At 35.7% G+C, this 24536-nt stretch overlaps 2 protein-coding genes across 4 annotated transcripts; one reads left to right on the plus strand and one right to left on the minus strand.

The window, feature by feature from the left end:
• Window positions 1–1878: 1878 nt before the first annotated feature.
• LOC104120859 (type 2 DNA topoisomerase 6 subunit B-like) lies at window positions 1879–14806 on the plus strand. Of its 3 annotated transcripts, none has more exons than XM_070177728.1 (12): window positions 1879–2016; window positions 2133–2241; window positions 2999–3082; window positions 3836–3862; window positions 4872–4980; window positions 5116–5191; window positions 5288–5312; window positions 5615–5783; window positions 11339–11486; window positions 13052–13229; window positions 13343–13470; window positions 14311–14806. In XM_070177728.1, exons 1-12 carry the CDS (start codon window positions 1981–1983, stop codon window positions 14581–14583), a joined length of 1362 nt encoding a protein of 453 aa, XP_070033829.1. In that variant the 5' UTR covers window positions 1879–1980; the 3' UTR covers window positions 14584–14806. The 3 variants fall into 3 exon arrangements, with proteins under 3 accessions (XP_070033829.1, XP_070033828.1, XP_070033830.1); XM_070177727.1 differs by having other exon boundaries at window positions 1880–2016; window positions 13037–13229; XM_070177729.1 differs by having other exon boundaries at window positions 1893–2039; window positions 13037–13229.
• Window positions 14807–22095: 7289 nt separating this feature from the next.
• LOC138894649 (uncharacterized mitochondrial protein AtMg00810-like) lies at window positions 22096–22509 on the minus strand. Its single transcript, XM_070179363.1, has one exon. The coding sequence runs from the start codon at window positions 22507–22509 to the stop codon at window positions 22096–22098; it is 414 nt and encodes a 137-aa protein (XP_070035464.1).
• Between the last annotated feature and the right edge of the window lie 2027 nt (window positions 22510–24536).

Genomic DNA, 24536 nt, shown 5'->3' on the forward strand with positions numbered 1-24536 from the left:
ATCTTCTGGATCTCATCCAAAATGTTTGATGATTCTTGGGACTTCTTTGGCGACCGTGAAGTCACCGGATGAATTGTCGAATTTTAATTAGATTAATGGTGTGTTCCCATATCAACAACAATAACAACAGTATTATCCCACACTGTGGGGTCTGGGAAGAGTAGTGTGTACGCTAACCTTACCCCTACTTTGTGAGGATAGCGAGACTATTTCCAATAGACCCTCGGCTCAGGAAAGTATAAGTACCACATTAATGAAAATAATAACAAGAAGGGACAATACCAAAAGCCCTATAAAAGCATAATAAAGACAACAAGATAGTAAGGTTATCAACAATGAAAGAAAACAACGGTTAGTCATAAAAACCTACTGCCAGCAGAAAGCGAGACTGCATGCCAATACTACTGTTATGAACACTCTAGACTACCTACTCTACTACCCTAATACTCGACCTCCATACCTTCCTATCAAGGGTCATGTCCTCGGTCAGTTGAAGCTGCGCCATGTCTTGCCTAATCACTTCTCTCCACCTCTTCTTTGGCCTACCTCTACCTCTCCGTAGGCCCTCCAAAGTCAACCTCTCACACCTTATCACCGGGGCATCTGTGCTCCTCCCCTCACATGACCAAACCACCTAAAATATATTACTACTATTTATGTTAGAACTCAATAGATCATTACGTTAAACATTATTTACAACTTGTTGAGGTTGTTACTGATTATATTGCATCGTTTTGTTACTTTAAATATAATATTTATTTTGATTGTTATTTAAATTTTATTATATCCTATTATTAAATTTGTTGTTATGTAACAATGAAAATATCCCTTTTATGTAACAACTGATTTGGTGTAGTCGCGTCGTTACCTTATTTTTTTCCTCATGTTGCCATGATTATAATTTTATATTACTCTCTATCTTACCTTTTTAAATAATTATTTTATCTCATGCTCTGTTTTTTCTTTATAATATTATAAGTTAATTTTTTAAATTATCGGTATATGACATTATGAAACGATAAAAAATAGTATAATTTATCTAAATAGTATGCTCATTAAACATAACGATACAATATGTAACAACCATCCGAACAAACGGTTAATTATGTGAACTGTTTCATTCAAAAAAATTAAATTATTAGAGTTAGCACTTTTAATTCACATCACATCACAAATTCCCATCATTCAAACTTTTCTCAATTCCTAATCACTTTCTTCTTGTATATACAATTTGGACACATGCTGATCATCCATGGAGATGTACTTTTTATAATGAGGGAGATAGGCACTCACAAGTTATGCTTATCTTTTCCTGAGCCGAGGATATATTAGAAACGACTTTTCTATACTCACAAGGTAGGGGTAAGGTTTGCGTATACAGTACCCTCTCCATACCTTACGGTATGAAATAAAACGGGTATGTTGTTGAGATAGGCACACTGTCATATAACATAAACGTCCATATGTACATAATCCCCGACTCTAAAAAATAGGTCCATATGTACCATAATCTTTGACTCTCAAAAATCGGAATGATTGTTTGTAGTCGAGTTTTTTTCTCAAAATATGATTTTTTGATAGAATTTCAAAAAATATACAAAATGCATGTGAAATGTGATCATCCGTCTTAAGTTAACTGAAATAGATAATGACATTAGGTTAAATCGCATTTCTGAAGTGTGAATCAAATTGAATAAATCGGATATGGAATGTGACTGCTAATGCGACTTGTAAATAGCATATCCCAAATGTGACTTATACAAATGCGACTTATAAATCGCATATACTAAATGCGATTTATAAATTGGTTGCCTACGTTTCATAAATCGCATCCTCCAAATGCGACTCATAAATAGCATACATTTAGATATGAGTCTTATAAACGCATTTCTTAATTGACGAATATAAGTCATAAAATGTGATGGTATACAGAGCTCTCTCTCTCATGCTCTGCATTACTGCAAAAGGTTTACAGCAGAAATGGAAGTCTCTTCCGTACAAATGCTCTATACACATGTGACTTCCTCTGCCTCGAAACTGTAGCCTCTGCATTGCTACTCCAATTGCGGCTTTTGCCATTTCTTACAATTTATTAATTGAACTTCAGTTTCACTCTTCTTCTACTTGTGCAGCTCATTTTCTGCGCTGTTCAACGATGTCGCTTAGCTGATGATCTCTGCAGATTATCCATAAAATTGACTTCCTCTTCTCGATTTGGATGCCCGCTCGTTCGAATTTCAGGCGATTTCTCTCTATCTCTCTCTCGATTTTGTTGGTGTGTGTGTGTGTGTGAGAAAATGCGAGCAGAAACATGTATTGCTTGTTAAGTTGCAACGCCGTCTGTGTGCGTGCGTGTGTGTTCTGGTTCTTCGTTCAGAAATTCGTATCTGCGACTGAGTATGTATGTCATAATTCTGTATATGCATGTATATGATATAGAAGATGTGTCATCTGGAAGTGATTCATTTTGAATACGCATTGGCTAGTTTCCTCTGGATACGGAATTTACATTTGCATTCAACTTATATTTTCTCAATTCCAAAAATCAAGTCTATATAATCAAAAAACTATGTTTCAATCCGAAGCTAGATGAGGTCGCTATACAGATCCTGACCATTCTCCTCTTCGGTATTGAACAGGTTTGAGCTATTTTACCATGACCTTCAACCTACAGTGATGCTACTCCTTTCTCCGGGCTTGAGACTGGTTTTAGTTTGTGTAGCTCGCGTGGAAGAGCTAATTAACAACACAAAACTAGTTATATCTTTTGGTTGAGTACTCAAATAAGTATAAATTGGTCGGTGTGTTAACTTGACGACTGATTTGTCCATGCTAATCTGTCTAATTCACATTTTCAATGGTCCTATTGGTTAGAATAAGGAAATGAGATTGCATTTCTGAAATAAACTGCATATTGATTTGAACTGTTGATCGAGTGTTTTGTTAATATAGTTAGCAGAATCTATGAGGCCTAATCACTGAAATTTCTTACGAACAGTTTCTGATACTGGTGTTGGAAGCAAATTGGAGGAATACCAATGTTTGAAATATAGAAACGATGCTGTTCTGACTAATCAATGGGGTAAGCAATTGGCAATTACATGCTTGTTATTTTTTTACTCTATTTTCTAAGCTATATTCCTCAGAGAGTTTTACCTGATATGCATGTAACTTTGGTTTAAGTTTCAGTAGATACCTATCGTCTAAAACATATCTGTGTATCGTATATATGAAAGAAACAAGACCTCATACTTTTATTCATCATTGCATAGACAGTAGTTCCTGTGGTTCTTAAATGGTGCATGTGACATAAGCCATAACTCTGGACTTTATTCTGACCGACTAAAATGCTGATTAAAGCACAAGAAAAAGTCGCCTTTGTATTCCATTTCTTGGAATATGAAGCATAACTTCATGCAACTTGAAGTTACTAGGGGCATTATTCTTCAGTTTTGAGCCAACAGATTAGGGAGCTGAAAAGGAGGAGCATATGGTGGGATGAGATGAAAGAGATAGATAAATATGAGGATTCTAGTGGCAAAGCAACAAAGCATTTTAGCAAATGACCAGGTCACATAAATGCCTTTGTTTTACTCCCATGGCTGCTGGACAAGAAAACTGGAAAAGAACATAAAGAAGGAAAAAAAGTACTAACTAATATAAGAGTTCAATTTTTAATTATTCAGTTTCTGGAGGTTCACAGGTATTGCAACTAAAAATCATGCGTCTCTGCTTTTTGTGTTCTCCTGCCTGGAAGATACAATTGAAAGCCTTTCATAACTTCTCTTCTGCCACATGTGAGTTTGCTGATGATATAGTATCTTTTACATTGTAGATGGGATGATTTCTCTTGCAACTACAAGTAAGTCCAACCTTCTTAGTGAATAATTCTTTTGCTTAGTCAAATTTTATTGTTAGGACAAAAATTGGGAAATTTTGTACTCCCTCTGTCCCAAATTAGTCATCACGCTTCTCTTCTCAAGAGTCAATTTGACTAATCTTCGAAGCTAAATTGAATTACATCAACTCAATATTTTACAATTAAAACTTAGATATTCAAAAACCATACGAAAAGTACTACAAGTTGCAATTTTTCTCTCTAAAATGTTGATCAAAGTTCACATAGTTTGACTACATCTTGTGACGGAGGGAGTATGTAGTATTTTTGGGAGTTTATTCATGATGTTGTCTGCACAAATTCCTCTAGCAAGTCCTATTATTTCCCTTGTCCTTTGAGGGATGTGATACTCAATGAACTTCACAAAGAGGAAGGTTAGGCAGCTTTCTAAAACTTGAGATATTTATAGGTCAAATTAATGCCACAATATTATCATTATTTCTATTCAAACAGTCTCAAAATCTTGAAATCTTTAACTTGGAAAAGAGGCATTACCACTAAAGCAAGTCCACATTTTCCTATGGGTAAATTGGGATCAGCTTTTTACTAAAAATGTCTCAATGCTAACTCTGCACTGAATCCTGCCTATTCATGTCTTGAATGATACAGTTCCCTAACCATTTACTTTTAATCAAAGAATACATGCTCATCCGTAACACCTTCTAAATATTAGCTAAAAAGTGGCATTGACGCAGTTTGACAGTAGATTGAACTTTATGTTGTTCTCCAACTTAAGCAATTCCAGTCAAGCTCACACAGCTTCTCTTTTAGCTTAGGGTGCTCATTATCTACTAGCAATAAACCGTTGATATTGCTTTGGAAGAATGATTTCTGGATAGTATTTATGATTCACATATATAGCATATTTCTTACTTTAACAATCTTACGTCTTACAAGTACATAAGTTGGAACTACTCCTATAATCTCATAGGATTGAGCATTGGTAGTTTAAATTGAGGGATGAAAATTGCAGGCATATCTGATAGTGAGATACACAACTTAAACTTAAATTTGAAAGAATCTAATTCTGCTGGGAGACTGACAAAGCTACCCTCAACTGCAAAGAATGGTGCCAAATTCAGGTATGCCATTTGCTGGGGTTCCATCCTTGTGATCCTACTCTTAAACTAGTTTTCTCTTGATTGTACCCATCTAGTCTTTCCCCTCTTCCTATGTTTCTGTTTTTCTGCACATGGTTAATTAGTTATACCTTGCAGCGGGACTGAAGTATCAGTATCAATATCCAAGAGCCTTGATGACTTATTGGCAGAGGTTACCTACTTTCTTCAGAAGGTTCAGTTTTCATGTTTATCAGCTCATTCTAGATATGATTTCTCAAATTCAAAGTAAATCTCTATTAACTCCAGTTTTTCATGGCTTTTTATGCAGATGATCCTTGTGAAGATTCCGGCAAGTTCATTTCTGTCCTTGATATGCTTTATAATTCGAATCAAATGCAACTATCTCCTCTATAGAGCCCTTTCATAGTTCTAAATGCAACTGTTTATTTTTGGAGGGGTTCACCATGTCAAAAAAAAAATCTGTCGTTATCAAATTCGCATTGAGATTTAAAATTTTTAAGTATATGTCTTTTTACCAAGTTCTTTGGACTTCTAATTATAATTAGGGAGTTATCTTTTTCCTTCTACTGTTTCCTAGGAAATAGCTAGGACCCCTACTTCTCTTGGCTGATAGTTTGTTTCTTCTTCCAGAAAGTTGTAATGGAATTCTTAGTTGGTGGCAATGATCCTTTGGGATCACATATTGAAAATCGTATTCTGGAAATTGAGGGAAGTTCTGCATATTCTCCTGTTGAAAGCATTAAATGCTTGGAAGTAGGATTCAAGGATTATGTTCGTAAGCGCTACACTGTCTTCTCAATTGGGTGAGTACTAGAGGGGTGCTAAGTTTTGTCTGATGAATGATGCATTCCTTCATCTACTTTTTGTTGAAGGGTGGAGATAATGTGTTAATAGGTCTTACTTCCACATATTGAATTCATAATTCTTAGGTGCTAAACTCAAAAAAATAAAAAGGCAGTACTTAGCAACTAAGTTGTTCGGCCATGGGTGCGGGTGTCCGACACGGGTGTGGATCTAGAGGTCGGATCCTTCGAAATGTAAATTCTAAGATTCGGAGATGCGGATCCTAGTACGGATACGGGTGCGGGAATCCAGCTAAAAATAATTCAAAAAACCAAAAAATACAAAAATATCTCTAAACTATGAGAAATTTTGTGGAATACTTATGTATAGCTTGTAAAGTGTATATTTCTTTTTTATTTTCAAGTTGTAGATAAGTAAGGATTGATTTCCTGGATAAAGTATGTTATTTTCTTCAAATTTACCCTAGTTTTGGTTATGATTTCGGGAATCAAATTGTATCTCGCCTCGAATTTTTCCGTCTGTCGTAGTCAAAGTACCCAAAAATATTTGACCAGATCCGGTACGGATCCCATACCCACACTAGTGTCGTGCCGACACGGGTGCGGCACCTAAATTGCCGTGTCGGGGCAACTTAGCTTAGCAATGCTATTTCTTGTTTCTTCGTTGTCCAATCTGACGTAGTTTCCCGACCTTTGTCATTCTTTGCTTTACATGGAGTATTACATCTACTATCTGTTAGTTTATAGATATGTATAGTATAGTCTTGTCCCACATTGGAAAATGAGTAATATCTCCTTGTAGTGTATAACTATAAATACGGACTTCTTGTATTGTATTTATCATATAACCTATTTTCTCTCGTGCTTTCTCACATGGTATCAGAGCATTAGTGAGAAATCCGTCGATGTGCATCATTCCAGCGACTTCCGGGAAGAAAGACCTCTTCGCCGTGCAATTTTCCGGCGACTTAGAAGGCTGTCCGCAAGAAAATCACTTTTTGTTGGTGTTGTGCAAAAACCAACACCACCACAAGACTCCTCAGGTTCCGGCGACCAAACCCCAGTCAACCCCACCGGAAAACTCACGTCCACGCGCCCTCACGCACATGGAAAAGAAATTTTTTTCCGGCAAAATCTGACCCACGCGCCGGCGCGTGAGCACTGTTCCGGCCAGATTTTGAAAAAGTTCCAGTTGAACAGTAGGATCGTCTGGTAATTTTGATCCTACCCTCACTGGTTTTGTTGCATTCCGACAACTTTGAGTTTTTCCGACTGCTACAGTAGATTCGGCGAGCTACAGTGTTTCCAGCGTGAACAGTGTTTCCGGCGCAGAACAATGTTCTGTTTTCCTGCTGTAAACAGTGTTTTTCAAGCTATTTCTCCAGAGTTCTCACAAGAGTTATTTATTTCCGCTATTTCAAGTTAACCCTACTACTACAAATTGTAGCGACATGGGAACCGATGTTTTTAATAGTCGGATGGTTTCTTTAGCAGATTATATTGAGTTTCTTAGTACAAAGCATGCAAGCAGACATCTTCTGAGATAGTTTCTGTTGTTCAAACAGGTAATAGCGTGACTTGTTTCTCCCAATCCTCATCCTCTGAGTCTTGGATCATTGATTCAGGTGCATCAGATCATATTTCTGGTAACAAATCTCTTTTCACTACTATTTCGTATTCTCAATCTCTTTCAAAAGTCACAATGGCCAATGGGTCTCAAACCATGGCAACTGCAATAGGTCAAACAAGCCCACTTCCTTCCTTACCTTTAGATTCAGTCCTTTTTGTTCCCAATAGTCCTTTTAATCTCATAGCTGTTAGTCGCTTAGCCAAATTACTTAAATGCGCTGCTTTATTTCTTGATGACCATGTTTTTATACAGGAACGCAGTACAGGGCGGATCATTGGTACCGGACGTGAATCAAACGAACTTTATTATCTTATTCTTGCTAAATCACATGGACTCACATCTTGTCTTCCTTATACAACTTGTCCTGTTACTGATTTACCAGATTTATTACATAAACGGTTGGGACATCCCAGTTTGTCAAAACTTCAGAAAATGGTATCTGGTTTATCTCACTTGTCAGCTCTAAAGTGTGAGTCATGTCAGCTCGGTAAGCATACTCGCTCCCATTTCCCTCGGCGTCTTGATAATCGAGCAGAGTCACCTTTTACTTTAGTCCATTCAGATATTTGGGGTCCTAGTCGGGTCAGTTCCACCTTGGGATTCCGCTACTTTGTCAGTTTCATTGATGATTATTCAAGGTGCACTTGGATATTTTTGATAAAAAATCGATCTGAGCTGTTTTCTATTTTCCAGACCTTCCACGCTGAAATTCAAAATCAATTTGAGGTTTCTATTCGCACATTTCGTAGTGATAATGCCCGAGAGTAATTGTCTTCCCCATTTCATCAGTTTATGAAATCTCATGGGATTATTCATCAAACATTTAATCCGTACACATCTCAATAAAATGGGGTAGCTGAAAGAAAGAATAGACATCTTATTGAAACAGCTCGTACCCTACTCATACAATCTCATGCTCCGTTGCGTTTTTTAGGGGATGCAGTTCTTACATCTTGCTATCTTATTAATCGTATGCCATCTTCAGCTATCCAGAACCAAGTTTCATTCTCTGTCATGTTTCCCCACTTACCTTTGTTTTCTCTTCCACCCCATATCTTTGGAAGCACTTGTTTTGTCCATAACCTTACTCCAGGAACAGATAAGTTAGCTCCCCGTGCTCTTAAGTGCGTATTTCTGGGTTTTTCGAGAACACAAAAGAGGTATCGATGCTACTCTCCTGATCTCCAGCGGTACCTTATGTCCGCTGATATTACCTTCTTTGAAATCCAATCATACTTCACAGGTTCAGGTCATCACTTAGATATTTCTGAGGTACTACCAGTTTGATCTTTTGGAGATTCAGTCACTCCAGCTCCGCCACCTACAACTCCAGTTGTAGCTCCACCACCTACAGCTCCAGTTGTAGCTCCACCACCTATAACTCCGGTTCATCCACATAATCTAGTTCAACTCTTGACTTATCATCGTCGTCCACATCCAGCATCAGGCCCAGGTGATTCACGCCCCGCATCAGATTCTGCACCTATTGCGGACTTGTCTCCTCTTAGTCAACCAGTTGCACTCCGCAAAGGTGTACGATCCACACTTAATCCTAATTCCCACTATGTCGGTTTAAGTTATCATCGCCTGTCGTCACCTCATTATGCTTTTATATCTTCTTTGTCCACTGTTTCTATCCCTAAGTCTACAAGTGAGGCACTATCTCATCCAGGATGGCGACATGCTATGATTGATGAGATGTCTGCTTTACATGCAAGTGGCACTTGGGAGCTTGTTCCTCTTCCTGCATGTAAGTCTACTGTTGGTTGTCGTTGGGTTTATGCAGTCAAAGTCGGCCCGAATGGCTAGGTTGATCGGCTTAAGGCTCGTCTTGTTGCAAAAGGATATACTCAGATTTTTGGGCTTGATTATAGTGATACTTTCTCTCCCGTGGCTAAAGTAGCATCTGTTCGTCTCTTTTTGTCCATGACTACTATATGTCATTGGCCTCTTTATCAGTTAGACATTAAGAATGCTTTTCTCCACGGTGATCTTGAGGAAGAAGTTTATATGGAGCAACCACCTGGTTTTGTTGCTCAGGGGGAGTTTAATGGTTGTGTGTGCAGATTGCACAGGTCACTATATGGTTTGAAACAGTCCCCTCGAGTTTGGTTTGGTAAGTTCAGCACAATTATTCAGGAGTTCGGCATGACTTGTAGTGAGGCTGATCACTCTGTGTTTTATCGGCATTCTGCTCCTAATCTGTGTATTTATCTAGTGGTTTATGTTGATGATATTGTTATTACTGGCAATGATCAGGATGGTATTACTAATCTGAAGCAACATCTCTTTCAGCACTTCCAGACTAAGGATCTGGGCAGATTGGAGTATTTTCTAGGTATTGAGGTCGCTCAGTCTAGCTCAGGTATTGTTATTTCACAGCGGAAGTATGCCTTAGACATTCTTGAGGAGACTGGAATGATGGGTTGCGGACCTATTGACTCTCCTATGAATCCGAATGCTAAGCTTCTGCCTGGACAGGGGAGCCTCTTAGAGACCCTACGAGATATAGGAGGTTGGCTGGCAAATTGAATTACCTCACAGTGACTAGACCTGACATTTCTTTTCCGGTGAGTGTTGTAAGTCAGTTTATGGATTCTCCATGTGATAGTCACTGGGATGCAGTTGTTCGCATTCTTCGGTATATAAAGTCAGCTCCAGGCAAAGGATTACTATTCGAGGATCGAGGCCACGAGCAGATTGTTGGGTACACAGATGCTGATTGGGCAGGATCACCTTTTGATAGACGTTCTACGTCTGGATATTGTGTTGTCTCGTGGAAGAGCAAGAAACAGAATGTAGTTGCTCGATCTAGCGCCGAAGCCGAATATCGGGTCATGGCCATGGCGACGTGTGAGTTAGTTTGGGTCAAGCAGTTGCTCAAGGAGTTAAAGTTCGGAGAAATCAGCAAGATGGAACTAGTGTGTGATAACCAAGCTGCTCTTCATATTGCGTCAAATCCGGTGTTCTATGAGAGGACTAAACACATTGAGATCGACTGTCACTTTGTCAGAGGAAAAATACTTTCAGAAGATATTGTTACAAAGTTTGTAAAGTTGAATGATCAACTAACAGATATTTTCACCAAGTCTCTTACTGGTTCTCGTATTAGCTACATGTGTAACAAGCTCGGTACATATGATGTGTATGCACCGGCTTGAGGGGGAGTGTTAGTTTATAGATATGTATAGTGTAGTCTTGTCCCACATTGGAAGAGGAGTAATATCTCCTTGTAGTATATAGCTATAAATAGGGACCTCTTGTATAATATTTATCATCTAATATCATATAACCTATTTTCTCCCGTGCTTTCTCACACTATCTTTTAGGCCTTTCGTGCTGCAATTTCCCATTAAAAAGTGTAACATTTACAGTTCTTCCCTCTTTCTTGTGTAGTTTTGTCTGTATGTCTGACTGTTCATTAGGGTACTTTAGTGTGATGTAAAGTAGTTAATTCTTTTTCTAAAATGCATAATTTGAAGATTTTAGCTTCTTAAAGGACTGGTCTAGTCAAATAGTTTAGCTTGAGTGAAGATGGGGAAAAAAGAAGCTTGGGATGGAGTGGAGCAGGGGAGAAAAAATCAGGGTCAAATATAAAAGGGAATGCTAGAACTCAAGCCAGATAAGCAGAAGGAAGGAGTAGAGGCAATAAGACTGATCACATGTAGCATGCAGGAAGTAGCAACTCAAGGTCAAACTTTTTATAATCTGGTCGAGAATTCAATTCACTCTTTCTATATTTTGATCTAGGATGATTTAAGTTTCCTTGCATTATTTAGTTAAGATCTATTGGTGGTGCTAAACTAGAAATTGCGATGGCTCATATATGGATATTCCCCTTTGGAGATGCAACTGTCGTCCAGAGCAAAAAAAAGCTGCATTAAAACAATCGTATTATATTTAAAGCTGTAGTTTCATATTTCAGGGAAAATCTGAAGGTTGGAACTGGGGTTGCTAACTCTTCTGGAAGTTCTCAGGGCAATACCCAGGTGGTGGAAGCTGTGGTGATTATCAGTGAGCTGTCAGAACAATTCCCTTCTTCCTGCATCAGGGAACAAGACATGAAAACGGAGGTTTGCTTTTGGATTATTAATTGAAGAAAGCTCTTAAAATCATAAAAAATGTTCACATTCTAATATGTGCTTATTATTAACCATGTTGTTACCGAATGTTAGATAACAGTTTTCACCGTATACATGTCATGTTGCATATTCTTTCTAAACTTCTATTAACTTGTAAGTTGAGTTCATTTGTTGTCTTAGAACAAGTGGATCGTGAAATATCTCAGATCTGCATTATTAATGTCTGGAGTTTCAAATTTTCAGGGTTTTATATCACTATAATGAATCTCTTGTTTTTATATAAAGCATGGAACACAAGGTGAAGAACCCGTGCCTGTATGGTGTGTGGAAGCTGATATTTATGCATCTTTCCCTACATCATAGAGTAGAGAGATATTTATGTGAGTAATAACTGAAAGATATTTCGATTTTTTTATGGCCAGTAAGTGGACCTATTTCTTTGGGCCATCCTGATAACATTTGATTCGATAGGATTACATATACAGCAACAACAACTATGCCTCAATTCCAAGCAAGTCGGTTTGGCTATTCCATGACCTTGTAGCTCCTTTTAAGCTCATGCATATGATTAGATATGCGTTGAGCTTTAATGAAGAAATGAGGATTTATATAGTCGACCCTAACTAGTTCGGGACGGAAGCATAGAAGTTGAAAAGTGAGATTGTCCATAGTAATGTTGTACTCCCTCCGTTTCAATTTATGTGAACCCATTTGACTGGGCACGGAGTTTAAGAAAAGAGAAGACTTTTGAACTTGTGGTGTAAAATGAGACACATATATTTTGTGTGGCTATAAATCATTGCATAAAGGTAAATTGTTTCCAAATAAGGAAAGAGGTCATTCTTTTTGGCATGGACTAAAAAGGAAATAGGTTCACATAAATTGAAACGGAGGGAGTAATAAAAAATAAAGTATTGTCTAAAATCTAATCTATTATGTATCTTTCCAATTTTATAGATGTCTCCAAGGGGACAAGTATTTTCTAAAATCTAGAGTATCCCATTGTGCACCAAACAGGATACATTAATTGTCCGATTTTACCTAGGGTAAACAAATGTGGCCTCTGGTATTAGCTTTAATTAAGTATTGCTTATTACACTTAAGAGGATATCAGAAGTTTTTGCTAAGTGAATCATAGAAGTTACAGGTTGGTTAAGTCCAAGGATTTCTAGTCCTTACAGTAGTTTCAACATATTCTGGAGGTGTGTTGGAAGTTCAACATAACAAAGACATGTTAAAAGGCACCGTGTGTACCTTAGCATCAATCTGTAGTTGTCGTATGGGTCAGGAAGATGATTGGTCAAAACTTAGTCTTCTAACATTGGTTGCAATGACAAAATATTTTAAGCAATTTTTTTAAAAGTTTAGCTCCTTCTACCTGATTGATGAGATGCTGTTGAAGTTATTTAATTCATCTCTGAGCATTACTTGCTCGCCTTCTTTTAGTTGAGCCAGTATCTCGCCCTCCTTCATGTTTTCTTTTCAGAATAATAGTAGTTTGTTTCTGTTTCTTTGATTTGTATCTTTATGCCTGATTCCAGATCTTATATTTCAAGGACTTTGTACCTTGTTCTATTGCTCACTCGTCCGTTGATGCATTCACAAGCATCAACTGGAAAAGTTATGGGTTGGCTCTACGAAGCATTGCAGATCATGATGGTTGTGTAATGCTGGAATGGGAGAACCTGCCACAATATTTTCACGTTCATATTGCCATCCATTGTTACCGTAGACAATATCCGTAAATTATACATATCCATGATAATTAACATGGTTATACAATCTTAGGCATTACCTTTAAACAATGAGAAATTTCTTGCATCTGTGTTTTGCTTAACTTGCTTTCAAGGTGAAACAGTTGGTTGCACAAAACTGTCTACCTGATCGAAATCTTGCTAGAAAAGCTGTCAAGTGTGCTTTGGATGACTTAAAGGAAAATAATCAAGGGGTTCTCCTAAGTACACGTGCTCTTAAGGTAAATTTTTCTCGATCTTCTCTGCATTCAAAATGGTCATTGGATTTTCTGGTTCCTGGTATTGGCTGAGCTATGAACAAATTAATCCCCCCATTTTATGATCTATTCTGCATTCTTATATGTCCATACCCAAGCATGAAGCAGAAAAAGTAGTTTGTATGATTTTCTTTTGATGTGGATTGTTAAAGGATTGGTTGTTAACCAGAGAGTATACGGTAATTCCATCTGACTAGGTAGTTCATATATTAAAGGAACTAGTCATGGTTTAGTCTTTTACATTCTTCATAAACCATCTGATATTAAAGGGATGACAGTTATTCAAACAGTTAATGAGAGCAGCGGCCGGAAAGGAGTATATTCTCACTGGGAATGAAAGCTTCCTAGAAAGAATTCTCCTGCTAACTGGGAGTTGCTTTTGAAGCATTATCTATTTAGCACTGCTGGCCAGTTTCTTGTCAGATATAGCTTTTTCATTAGCTGGAAGTGCATGTGCTTTCACGTTTTTACACTTTTTCTGCAACACACTTATTCAGTACACTTATATCTATGGTCAGAGGCGCATGTAAATATGCCAGTGGCTTATGTGTTTACACCCTCTATCCTAGACTTTAGCTATATAGTGGAACAGCTTTCAAAAAAAAATAGGCCATGTATATATATCTTTATATTAGTCCACTGCTACAACATAGTAGTAGGTGCAGTAGTCTTTTGCATGCATTAATTTTAATTATCATGCATCTTCGAGCTGAATATGATCCCCTTTAAAGTTGAAATGGTCAAAATCGATCTCAGTTTGCATCCACGCATATAACTTAGCTTCTAATTTGTTTTTCATCATAGATTTGTGATTATGCACCTGATCTTGCAAAAACTCTTGCTCGCCTGATCTTATCCTCAAATGACTTGAACTTCCAAGAAGAATGCTGTTCTCTTCTAGGAGTGCAGTCTGAAGAGGTTAACATGGATAATGTTGGAAATTGCATAAGGGATAAGATAGTTTCAGTCATCGGATTAAATGATCGTAACTCCCAGAAGCATAAAGATGCCCCAAGTTTCCTCTTTGAAGATGATTATTTCCGGAAAGAGGATTTCATGGACGAGGAATATCAATAAGATGAAGAAGCTTACAACTCTTTGGATCTATAGAAAGCTAGAAGCATTGTTACATATCCAACTATTAGTTACTACTTTGTCATGCCATATGGTTTATCACAATTCACAATCAATCTCTGCCATGCTATATTATTTTTATTGAGGGATAGACGGCTTCATATGACATGAGATTTTGTGAATTGATGTGAGAAATATATATTAACTAACTATAGTTAACTGATAATGATGACGTGAGAATGTGTTTTAACAAACTGTATATATAGTATAATTAAGTGAGAAAAGGGCATATGTTGAAGATATATGTCATGTATTTAGTGTAAAATACGAGTTTGACTAAAATACTACAACAACAACAAAACATACGCAATATATTTTCATAAGTGGGGTTCGGGAGGATAATGTATACCCAAATCCTACCCTACCTTGTGCAGGCAGAAAGGCTATTTTCGGAACAGAGTTTGACAAAAATGTTTCCCCATTAGAGTTAGTGAATTTTCACGAAAACAAACAAGGCCAACAAAAGACATGAATATTTTTCCTGTTGGAGAAAAAGATTTGTTGCTTTCATGCAGGCAAAATGAAACAGTTTCTCCAATGAATTTGGGATTTCGTGGCTCCATTGCTTGATTTTACTCCATCGAACAATGTTTCTTTAGTCCCCACACATAAGAAAAAGCTAAAGAATATGCCTTAGATAATGATGGTATAGCCAGCTTTAGGTAGAAACTATAAATAATAGGAGTAGTAATTAGCTACTGGCAAGCTAGCTAGCTCGTGCGGCATGCAACATAAATATCGCAGAAATGATTGAAGCAATAGAGAGCCAATCAATGCTGCTTCGGCAGGTGTAAAGCATTGAGATTTTATTTGGCTGTTGGAATAATATTTCTAATTTAGTATGATCTCGGTCTATATATAGGCGCACGCACAAAGTTGGGACCAGCCTCTCTGTACCAGCAAATAGGCAAAGACATTATTCAAACCTCCGTCATGATTTGATGATCAATTCAATTCTCTATTCCGCATTCAAACCTCCGTAAGGATTCGAACCACACGGAGATTTTTAATTCAGCCACGCTACTTGAACTGCTTTGAAATAACTCTCCTTTTCTTATGTAATTTAACAATAACATGTTTCTGGAAGAGCCGCGTGACTTTAATTTATCTCTTTGATGTTTGAACAAAGACCAATTCTTCCTTATATGTATACATAATCTAACGTAACGAAAGTGAAAGAAGAACTAATGATTTCCAGCGTGAGTGAATGTCAGGAATTCCAACTAGAATTGTTGTTAGATCTATTGCCTGACTTAAGGATCTTAGGGTAGGGTATCCAGGGACAGCTCAAGCACATATGGGGCCTAAAGCCAAAATTTAATATGAGGCATCAATTTTAAAAGAAAGTTATAGGATATATTTTTATTTGAAGTCTATTCTTCTAACTTTTTGAGATATAAAGTTGTTAATAAGTTTTTTTATAATCGATTTTTTCTAATAATTCTTGCTCGATTGATAATATAGCCAACCTATCTAATCTTTCTTGAGATATTGTTGATCTTAGATAAGATTTTACATAGCAATATAAGTATAGAACTATTGGAAGCTTAAAAGTATTGTTGAACACTTGAACTAGTGAAATCTTGGAGAAAGAAGTGAGTAAGAATATCAAAGAGAAACACAAAAAATATGTAGGGTTTTTTGAAATATGAAAGATATTGGAAAAAAAAGAAAGAAAGACTGCCTTAGACAAATAAGGAAGAGAGAGCAAATTTTTAATGAAGGAGTAAAAAATAAAAAACCAAAAGTTATGAAAATTATTCATCTACACATTTTAAGTAAGTCAAAGTATTATTTTATTTATATATCTAAAAAATATTCTTTCCTTTATATTAAAAACTCTAATTTTGTATTAAAAATACTAAATATTATTTTTTAAATACCTATGAACCTATTATTTAAAAAAATGGCCCCTAAATTTGGGGGCCTAAGTCAGACGCATTACTCCACGTAAGGTTGGAGCCGGCCCTGAGGGTAACCTCAGGTGGAAAGGGCAAGAGGTAGCTTTTTGTCAGTCAATAAGTAATGTAGGCGTCGATGACTAATTGAATGCAGAAGTTTTTTTGCACCAAATATATAAAGCATTAATTTACACCAAATAGATTAAATAATTCTCCCTCACATTCATATGTGTCTCATTAGCTTCCACTCTATACCATTACATGCTACCTATATCTATATATGAAATATCTACTCTTTACTCTGGAAATGATTTTACTGTGTGTAATTGAATTTAAACAAAAAAGAGCCTAAGGAAAAAAAACGAATGAAACAAAAAAAAAATGTATGATATGAAGTATGACCCTGCTACTAACAATAGGTAATGCGCTATACTGTGGGAAGTATATAAAGAACAGAAAAGAGAGATCTGATTGATCGTAGGATCATATATGAGAGAGTATATTCTCCAAATTGCACTCTTCTGAAATCCAGTCTGTAAAATCATCATCATAATACCGTACACCAAAATAGGAGGGAGTCTACGCGGTAAAATTGTCTGCGTGTGATCTATAGGTCACAAGTACGAGCCGCGAAAACAACCACTAATGCGTGCGTTAGGGTATACTGCATGCATCATAGCCCTAAGGGTATGTCCCTTCTCATAACCCTACGTAAATGCGGAATGTTTTGTGCATCGAGTTTTTTTTTTTTTTTTTTTTTTTTGTAATACAGTAGACCAATAAACATTAGTATTCCACTTGGATCCAACAATGGGGTCATCTTCTTTGAGAATCACTCAATGCAATCAGGCACTTAGCATTGTTCCCATTCATGAATAGAGAAAATTTCCTACTACTTGTTTTGCAGCTGTTCTTTCTAACATGATCAATGATTTCTGTCAAGAAACAACTCTGGTAATTTATTTCCATTTTCTTATTACAACAACAACATAACTAGTATTAATTCATACTGTGGGGTCTGAGTAAGTTAATGTATACGCAAACCTTATCCCTTTCTTGTGAGAATAGAGAGACTGTTTTTAATAGACCCTCCGCTCAGGAAAGTATATGTACCACATTAATGAAAATATAGACAAGAAGCGATAGTACCAAAAAGCCATAAAGAAACAGGATAAAAACAACAAGAAAGTAAAGTGATCAATAATGAAAAAAAACATTAGTCACAAAAACCTAGTACCAACAGAAAACGAGACCGCGTAGCAATACTATTGTTATCAATTACTGGAGCACGTTGGCTGAAAAAAGGGCTAAAGAAAAATCTTTTGAATGATCACTAAAGATCCGTATCTAAGATGAGAAGCCCTAGTTGTCGTTTGATAGGGTGAGCTAGCTAGGGTTTTCTCCATTTCAAGAACCTTACCAACAAAAACATCATGTTAAAGTTAGAAAAAGGGAAAAAGGAAACATAAATTTAAAAAAAAAGGGAAAACAAAGAAAATTACAAAGTTTTTTTTGTTTTTTGTTTTTTTGCATTGTATAAAGTATGTTGTTTAATGAGTTATATAGTGATTATTAGTTTTCTTCGACTCCGTCCCATAAAAGTTATATATTGTTTAATATATAGTTAAATAAATAAAAGTATGCTTTCCGTTAACATTAATTTTTGGATGAAATAGTCGTACACTCTAACTTGGTATTAAAATAAACAAACTGATGAGTTCAAGTTTCACAATTATCCATTATAGAATAGAATTCTCGCATACTTGAATTGACCTATAAAAAGGAATAACACCCTCAAATGATCATCGGTGTATTGAAAATATAGTTAAGTAAATAAAATATGTTCCCTCTAGTAACTTAAATTTTTTAATAAGATGTTCAAATAGTGAAACGTTTACAATTGCATCTTAGATGTAGTACGAGAAAAAGACAAAAGTAACAAACTACATAAATATATTACTCCCTCTGTCCTAATTTATGTAATGCATTTTTCTTTTTAGGATGTCACGGAAACAATAATATTGTTCTATATTAAGAAATAATTTAACTTTAAATTTTTTAATTTATTTTTGTTGAGATGATTTATATCCATGCAAATATCTACGACTTTTTTTAGACAATAAGTTTTAATTTTTTTTTATTCCTTAAATTTCATATCCAGTCAAAGTGTATCACATAAAATGGATAGGAGGGAATATTCATATAATTACTACTACTATTTACTACTAATATACACCACGTATCTTCTTGACTAAAATAGGGTTTGACATTTGAATAGTCAAACTGAAAAAAAAGACAAAAAAATTACACATAAATGTATGAACTGGAGTGATAGATCTCTAATGTTTCCAATGGAAGATAGAGAACATCGTCCAATTTCCAATATTCAAAGCTAAGTAAATGACCTAAAAATACACCTTCTTTTTCTTGTACTTTGCCATCGGGATGGCAGGTAGAATTAACTTGTAAAAGATACGATGAGAATATAAACAATTACTATATTGTTTTTGTTCTTTTACTAATATAAACAATTAGTACTATATTTTTTTGTTCTTTTATTTAAAAAGAAATGCTTGACAAATAATTTGACATAAACAAACTGCTACATCGTTTAAAAACATCTCTTTTTACAAATTTTATTTGATAAACTATGCGTTTAGAAATAAACATTGGCCTAACAGACTCCTACTTCTTTATCTCCTCATCTAGTACTTCTATAAAAGGAAATAAATAAGTAAAAGGAAATCAAGTTCTAATATAGGCAAATCTATCCCGCTACTTATATTCAAATAATTCTCTTTGACGTCACCAACTTTAGACTTGTAGTACGAATACTTCAAAATAGAAAGGAATTCTAAAGTTATTTTATCAAAAGAAGGAGAATATTTTATTTATAACATCACACGCAGCCATTAGATTTTTGCATTGGTGTTCGCGTGATGCGACTTCTTTAAATCCATCCAACGGGCCAAATAGTGTCTAAATTACTCCGTCTGTCTCGTATTATCAGTCATTTAATTGTCTCAAATTATTTGTTATTTTAGAAATTCAAGATAAAATTAATTTTTTTTCTTTTTACCCTTAATAATAATTATTCTTGAAAACTACAAACACCTCAATTATCAATAACTTTATTCAAATACCAATAAAAAAAGATTAAATGTTAAGACATGAATAAGAATAAATTAGTCAAAATCCCATCCTAATTAATTTTGTCAAAAGCGTGTATAAGAGAATCATGTTATATAATTTGAAATGGAGGGAGTAATTCGTATGTATTGTGAGTTGTGACTATCTAACAAGTAGGAGTATTAAATAAATAATTTTTAAAAAATAATATTATATAAGTGCTCTTAAAATAATAGTAAAAAATATAAATATTTTTCATATTTGTTTGTACATATATTCATTATGTATGTTATATACAAAAATTATACAACTTTTATACATTATTTTGGCTGTCGAATGTAAATAATTTCTGGTGCGGGCTAAAAGTAATAATACCCAATAAGTTTGCTCAGTCAAGTACTCCATATAACATTCAACATTTTTTATTGATTTAATTTTTAACTCTGATTTCTAATTTCTGTGTGGTTATTATAGAATCAATTTTTTTTTCAACATTATTTGCAAAATAATGTTGCTTCACTGTATTAACTCCAACTTGAAATATATAATTCAAGTTGAAAATTTTATATAAGAAGTATTTCAGGTGAAAAAATAATTTTCACTTACATAATTCAACATTTATTTAACAAACAAATTAAGGAAAAATATATAAGTTACCTCTTGAACTATGGACCAAATCTCTGTTACACACTTTTTGCGGACTAATATTACCTTACACACTTAACCTTTCTAAAGTGTAGCTAAGACACACCTTTTTGTCTACGTGGCTAGCGCGTGATTTACAAACAAAATAAGGCTTCTGAACAATAAAAATATTTATATTTAGTGTTTTATATGAACGGTTCAAATCTAATAAAATTTATCCAATAGTTAAAATTAATTTTTATCCCTTTTTCAGTTTCTTTATTTTTTTTTATTTTTCTAAAATAACCCACCCATTTGCCCACCACCAGACTCTTCCACCATGGTTAAACCAAAAGAGTTTCTGAGCTAAATCGATTTTACTAACCGAATTGGAAGTGAACACAATATTTTAAGCTTAGTTATTGAGGGATTTGGACCCGATACTGTGGCAATTCCTCTTGCGAGGTCGGAGCTATAAATTAAAAGCGATGAATACAGAAGAAATTCCTCCTGCCATGGCCAACACTTAAAGTTGAAATAATTCACATAGTAGTGAGTAAAGATTCATAGAAATAAAAGAAGCATAGAAAGGAAGAAGAAGAAGAGGAGGCAATCATTTGAGAGAATAGAGATTAGCCAAAATGAATGAGAAGATTTCGTTTGTTAGAAGTTTGTAGAAATTACATTTCATTGTTCCTTTTATACACGTTTCATTAATAGTGTATTCAGACTTTTAACTAACTTCTAACACTAAGCTTAACTAACTCTCTAACAACTTCAATATATAATGACAATTATACCCTTTGTATTATTTAATACTCCCCCTCAAGTTAGGTGGTGGAAAAATATTGAACACACCTAACTTGGATTTTAGGTACTAATGTTGAACTCTGGTTAGTCCCTTTGTAAGAATATCCACATGTTGATCAGTTGTTGAGATGTACTTTGTAGTAATAAGCCCTTGTTGAATTCTTTCTCTCATGAAATGACAATCGATTTTAATGTATTTGGTCCTTTCATGATAGACTGGATTTGTAGCTATTTGCATAGCTGCTTTGCTGTCACTATAAATATCAATAGGCAATTTAATTTGAATATCAACTTCTTTTAACAGTCCATGAAGCCAAATTAGCTAAGCTACTGATGTTGCTAGACTTCTATATTCAGCTTCTGCAGAACTTCGAGAAACAATAGTTTGTTTCTTTGACTTTCACGATACCAACGAGTCACCTAACTTGATTAAGAAGCATGTGACAGATTTTTTGGTCAAAGGGCATGCAACTCAGTGTGATGACCCGCCATGTCACCATGCCACATAGGCACCATTTGGCATATATTAAAGTCATGTGGAAGCTTACATAGGAGGAAGGCTAGCATTTGTGAGAAGATTCTAGAAAAGTATGGACATTTCCTTTAGAAGACCCTAGATCCCTATGGATTTGCTAGGAAAGTCCTTGGAATCTTCTAGGCTTGTAAAGAATTCTAGAGAAAACCCTTACCTTGTAAATATTAAGGACTTGTGTAACAATTAATATTTACACATTAGACTCTAGGAGACTAGTATATAAAGGGGGCCATTCATTTGTAATTCACCAAGCAAACAATTCAAATTCTCTATAATACAAACCTTCCTTTAACAATTCTCTTGTGTTCTTTCAAACATTCTCTTAGCGATCTTGAGTGTAGTAAGACTGATTTGGCATAGCAAAAACGTGAGAAAGTTGTGCAAGATCGTGAGTGAGTTGTCAAGTGCGTTGTGCAAGATCGTAAGTGAGTTGTCAAGTGCCGCACATGTACTTAGTTAACGACTAAGGATGTGACACCAGACTGCATCACATAATGTAGTGATAGTATTAATCTGAGTACTAGATAATAAGATTCCTTGACCTAGATGAATCTTAATGTACTTGACAATTCTCAAGGCAACTTCCATATGTGAATTTTTGGGCTGTTGAAGAAATTGACTAAGTGTTTGAACCCCAAAGGCTATGTCACGTCTAGTTACAGTTAAATATAGAGGTTTTTCTATCAGTATCTGAAAGAAAGTTTGATCAACCAATGGAACACTGTCTTCTGAGTCTTTTGTTTGTCCAACATGGTCATCATACTGTTTTGAAGTTAGCTTGACATTATTGTCAATAGGAGTTAATGCTGGTTTTGCTGCAGCAAGTCCAACCTCTGAAATTAGCTCCAAGACATATTTCCTTTGATGCATAGTGATTCCTCTATGTGATCTAGCAAACTCAATACCTATGAAATATTTTAACTCCCCTAGGTCTTTCATTTTGAAGGCATTCTGCAGTGATGTTTTTGTTTCCTCAATAAGTTGTAGACTGTCTCCTGTGATTAGCAAATCATGTACATACACTAAGATGATAGTGATTCCTCCAGCAGTCTTCTTAATGAATAGTGAATGATCAAATTGACTTTGTTTGAAGTTGAATTTCTTTAGAGCCTCACACAATTTTGTATTTCACTATCTAGGAGCTTGTTTAAGCCCACACAAGGATTTAATGAGCTTGCATACTTTATTCTCCCATGGCTTCTAAATCCTTGAGGCAACTTGATAAGTGAGGATTTTGACTACTTATTAGCGCCTTTTAGCTTACGGTTTAGTCCAAAAGTATTTAATTGTGTTCACGAAAACTAATGAAATATGCTTAATTGTAGGAATATTGGAAGATGAACCCCCGAGATGAAATCCAACTCAATAAGGAGTAATATGAACTAAAGACATAAAAAGTACAAAAACTCATAAGTGCGGATCGCCGAATTCCATCTACAGCCGCATGTTATAAAGGAAATTCCATCAGAGATTGGTGCAAAGTGCGGCAATTGTGCGGCCGTAGAAGAAGAGCTATGCGACCACAAATACAATTGTGCGGACCGCAGAAGAGCCAGGTGCAGCCGCAGTTACAATTCTGCGGTCTGCGGAAGGAACGCATTGCGGCCGCGGTTCAAAATAATGCGGCCGCAGTTTTCCAATCCTGTCAAGCTGATGAAAAGTGCGGACCACACATGGAATTGTGCCTCCAAAAGGGCATTTTTGTCAAAAATTTATATCCATGTATAAATAGACAAGTTTCACATTTTTAGGTCAACTTTTGACATCAGCTGCTATAGTAGCCGTTTTCTTTTACTCTTTTTAGTACTTTTTCATATTTTGAGCTAATTGAACATAGATTTTATCATTTTAATTAGCAATATGAGTTTAATTATCATTTCTTCTTCTATTTCTTCCATCTGAAGCATGAGTACTAGATTTTCACTAGGGTTGCAACCCAACCCTAGTGTGTAAACTTAATAGGTGTTTGATTTAATGCTTGTTTATGGTTGGGTGTTTATTATTTAGCCTTGTTCTTGCTTTTATTTGTAGAATTAATAGTTGAAAATATTAGTTCATGCCTATTTGACTTGGTCTCTACTTGAGAAAGAGAGACTTAGTCTAGGAAAACTTGTCTAACAAGAATTTGGGTCAATCGAGAAATTGACAATATCAATTAAAGGGTTGAACCTAGAGATAGTAACAACACGACTTGAGCTTTTTATCAACCTTTTTGTTCAATACCCATTTGGACTTGAAAAGGCTAAACTGGGCAAAATCACTCTCTGACCGAGAGGTATTGAGTTGGTAATTGAGTGTTGATAACTATAATACACTCCGACCAATAAAATAAGATTTAAAGTTTATATCCCATTAGGCAAACACCTAGGTGAAGGTCATAGCCCTAGGCCTTTTACAACATTTGTAAAACAACAAAAACAATTTCCTATTTTATTCATTAAATTACAATCGTAGTTTAAATTAGACTTTAAAACAACCCAATTTTGTGGAAGTGAAAATTTAGATATACAAACTCACACGCTACGATATATACTACTAACTCCCACACATATAGCTCCCTGTGAAATTCGACCCCGACTCTTGTTGGGTATTATTATTGCATCGACCGTTTTCATAACCTCGAATTGATGTGTGAAATTGGACGAGATCAATTTTTGGCATCGTTGCCGGGGACATTCCATTTGATATGTTGGTAGACTTGCACCACCCAGGCCCAACTCCTACAACACCTACAACACCAGCTGGCATGTCTGAGGAGCCAGAAACCGCTGCTGACACTGCTGAGGCAGTCCGTCAGATGTTCACCAACCCAGCCACTCCCGGACTTGAGGATGATGAGATCCAATTGGATGAGGCTGAGGTCGGTGCCACTGCTTGGGACACAGAGATGGCCACAG

This window comes from Nicotiana tomentosiformis, chromosome 6, assembly GCF_000390325.3.
Source record: "Nicotiana tomentosiformis chromosome 6, ASM39032v3, whole genome shotgun sequence".
Taxonomy (NCBI): Eukaryota; Viridiplantae; Streptophyta; class Magnoliopsida; order Solanales; family Solanaceae; genus Nicotiana; species Nicotiana tomentosiformis.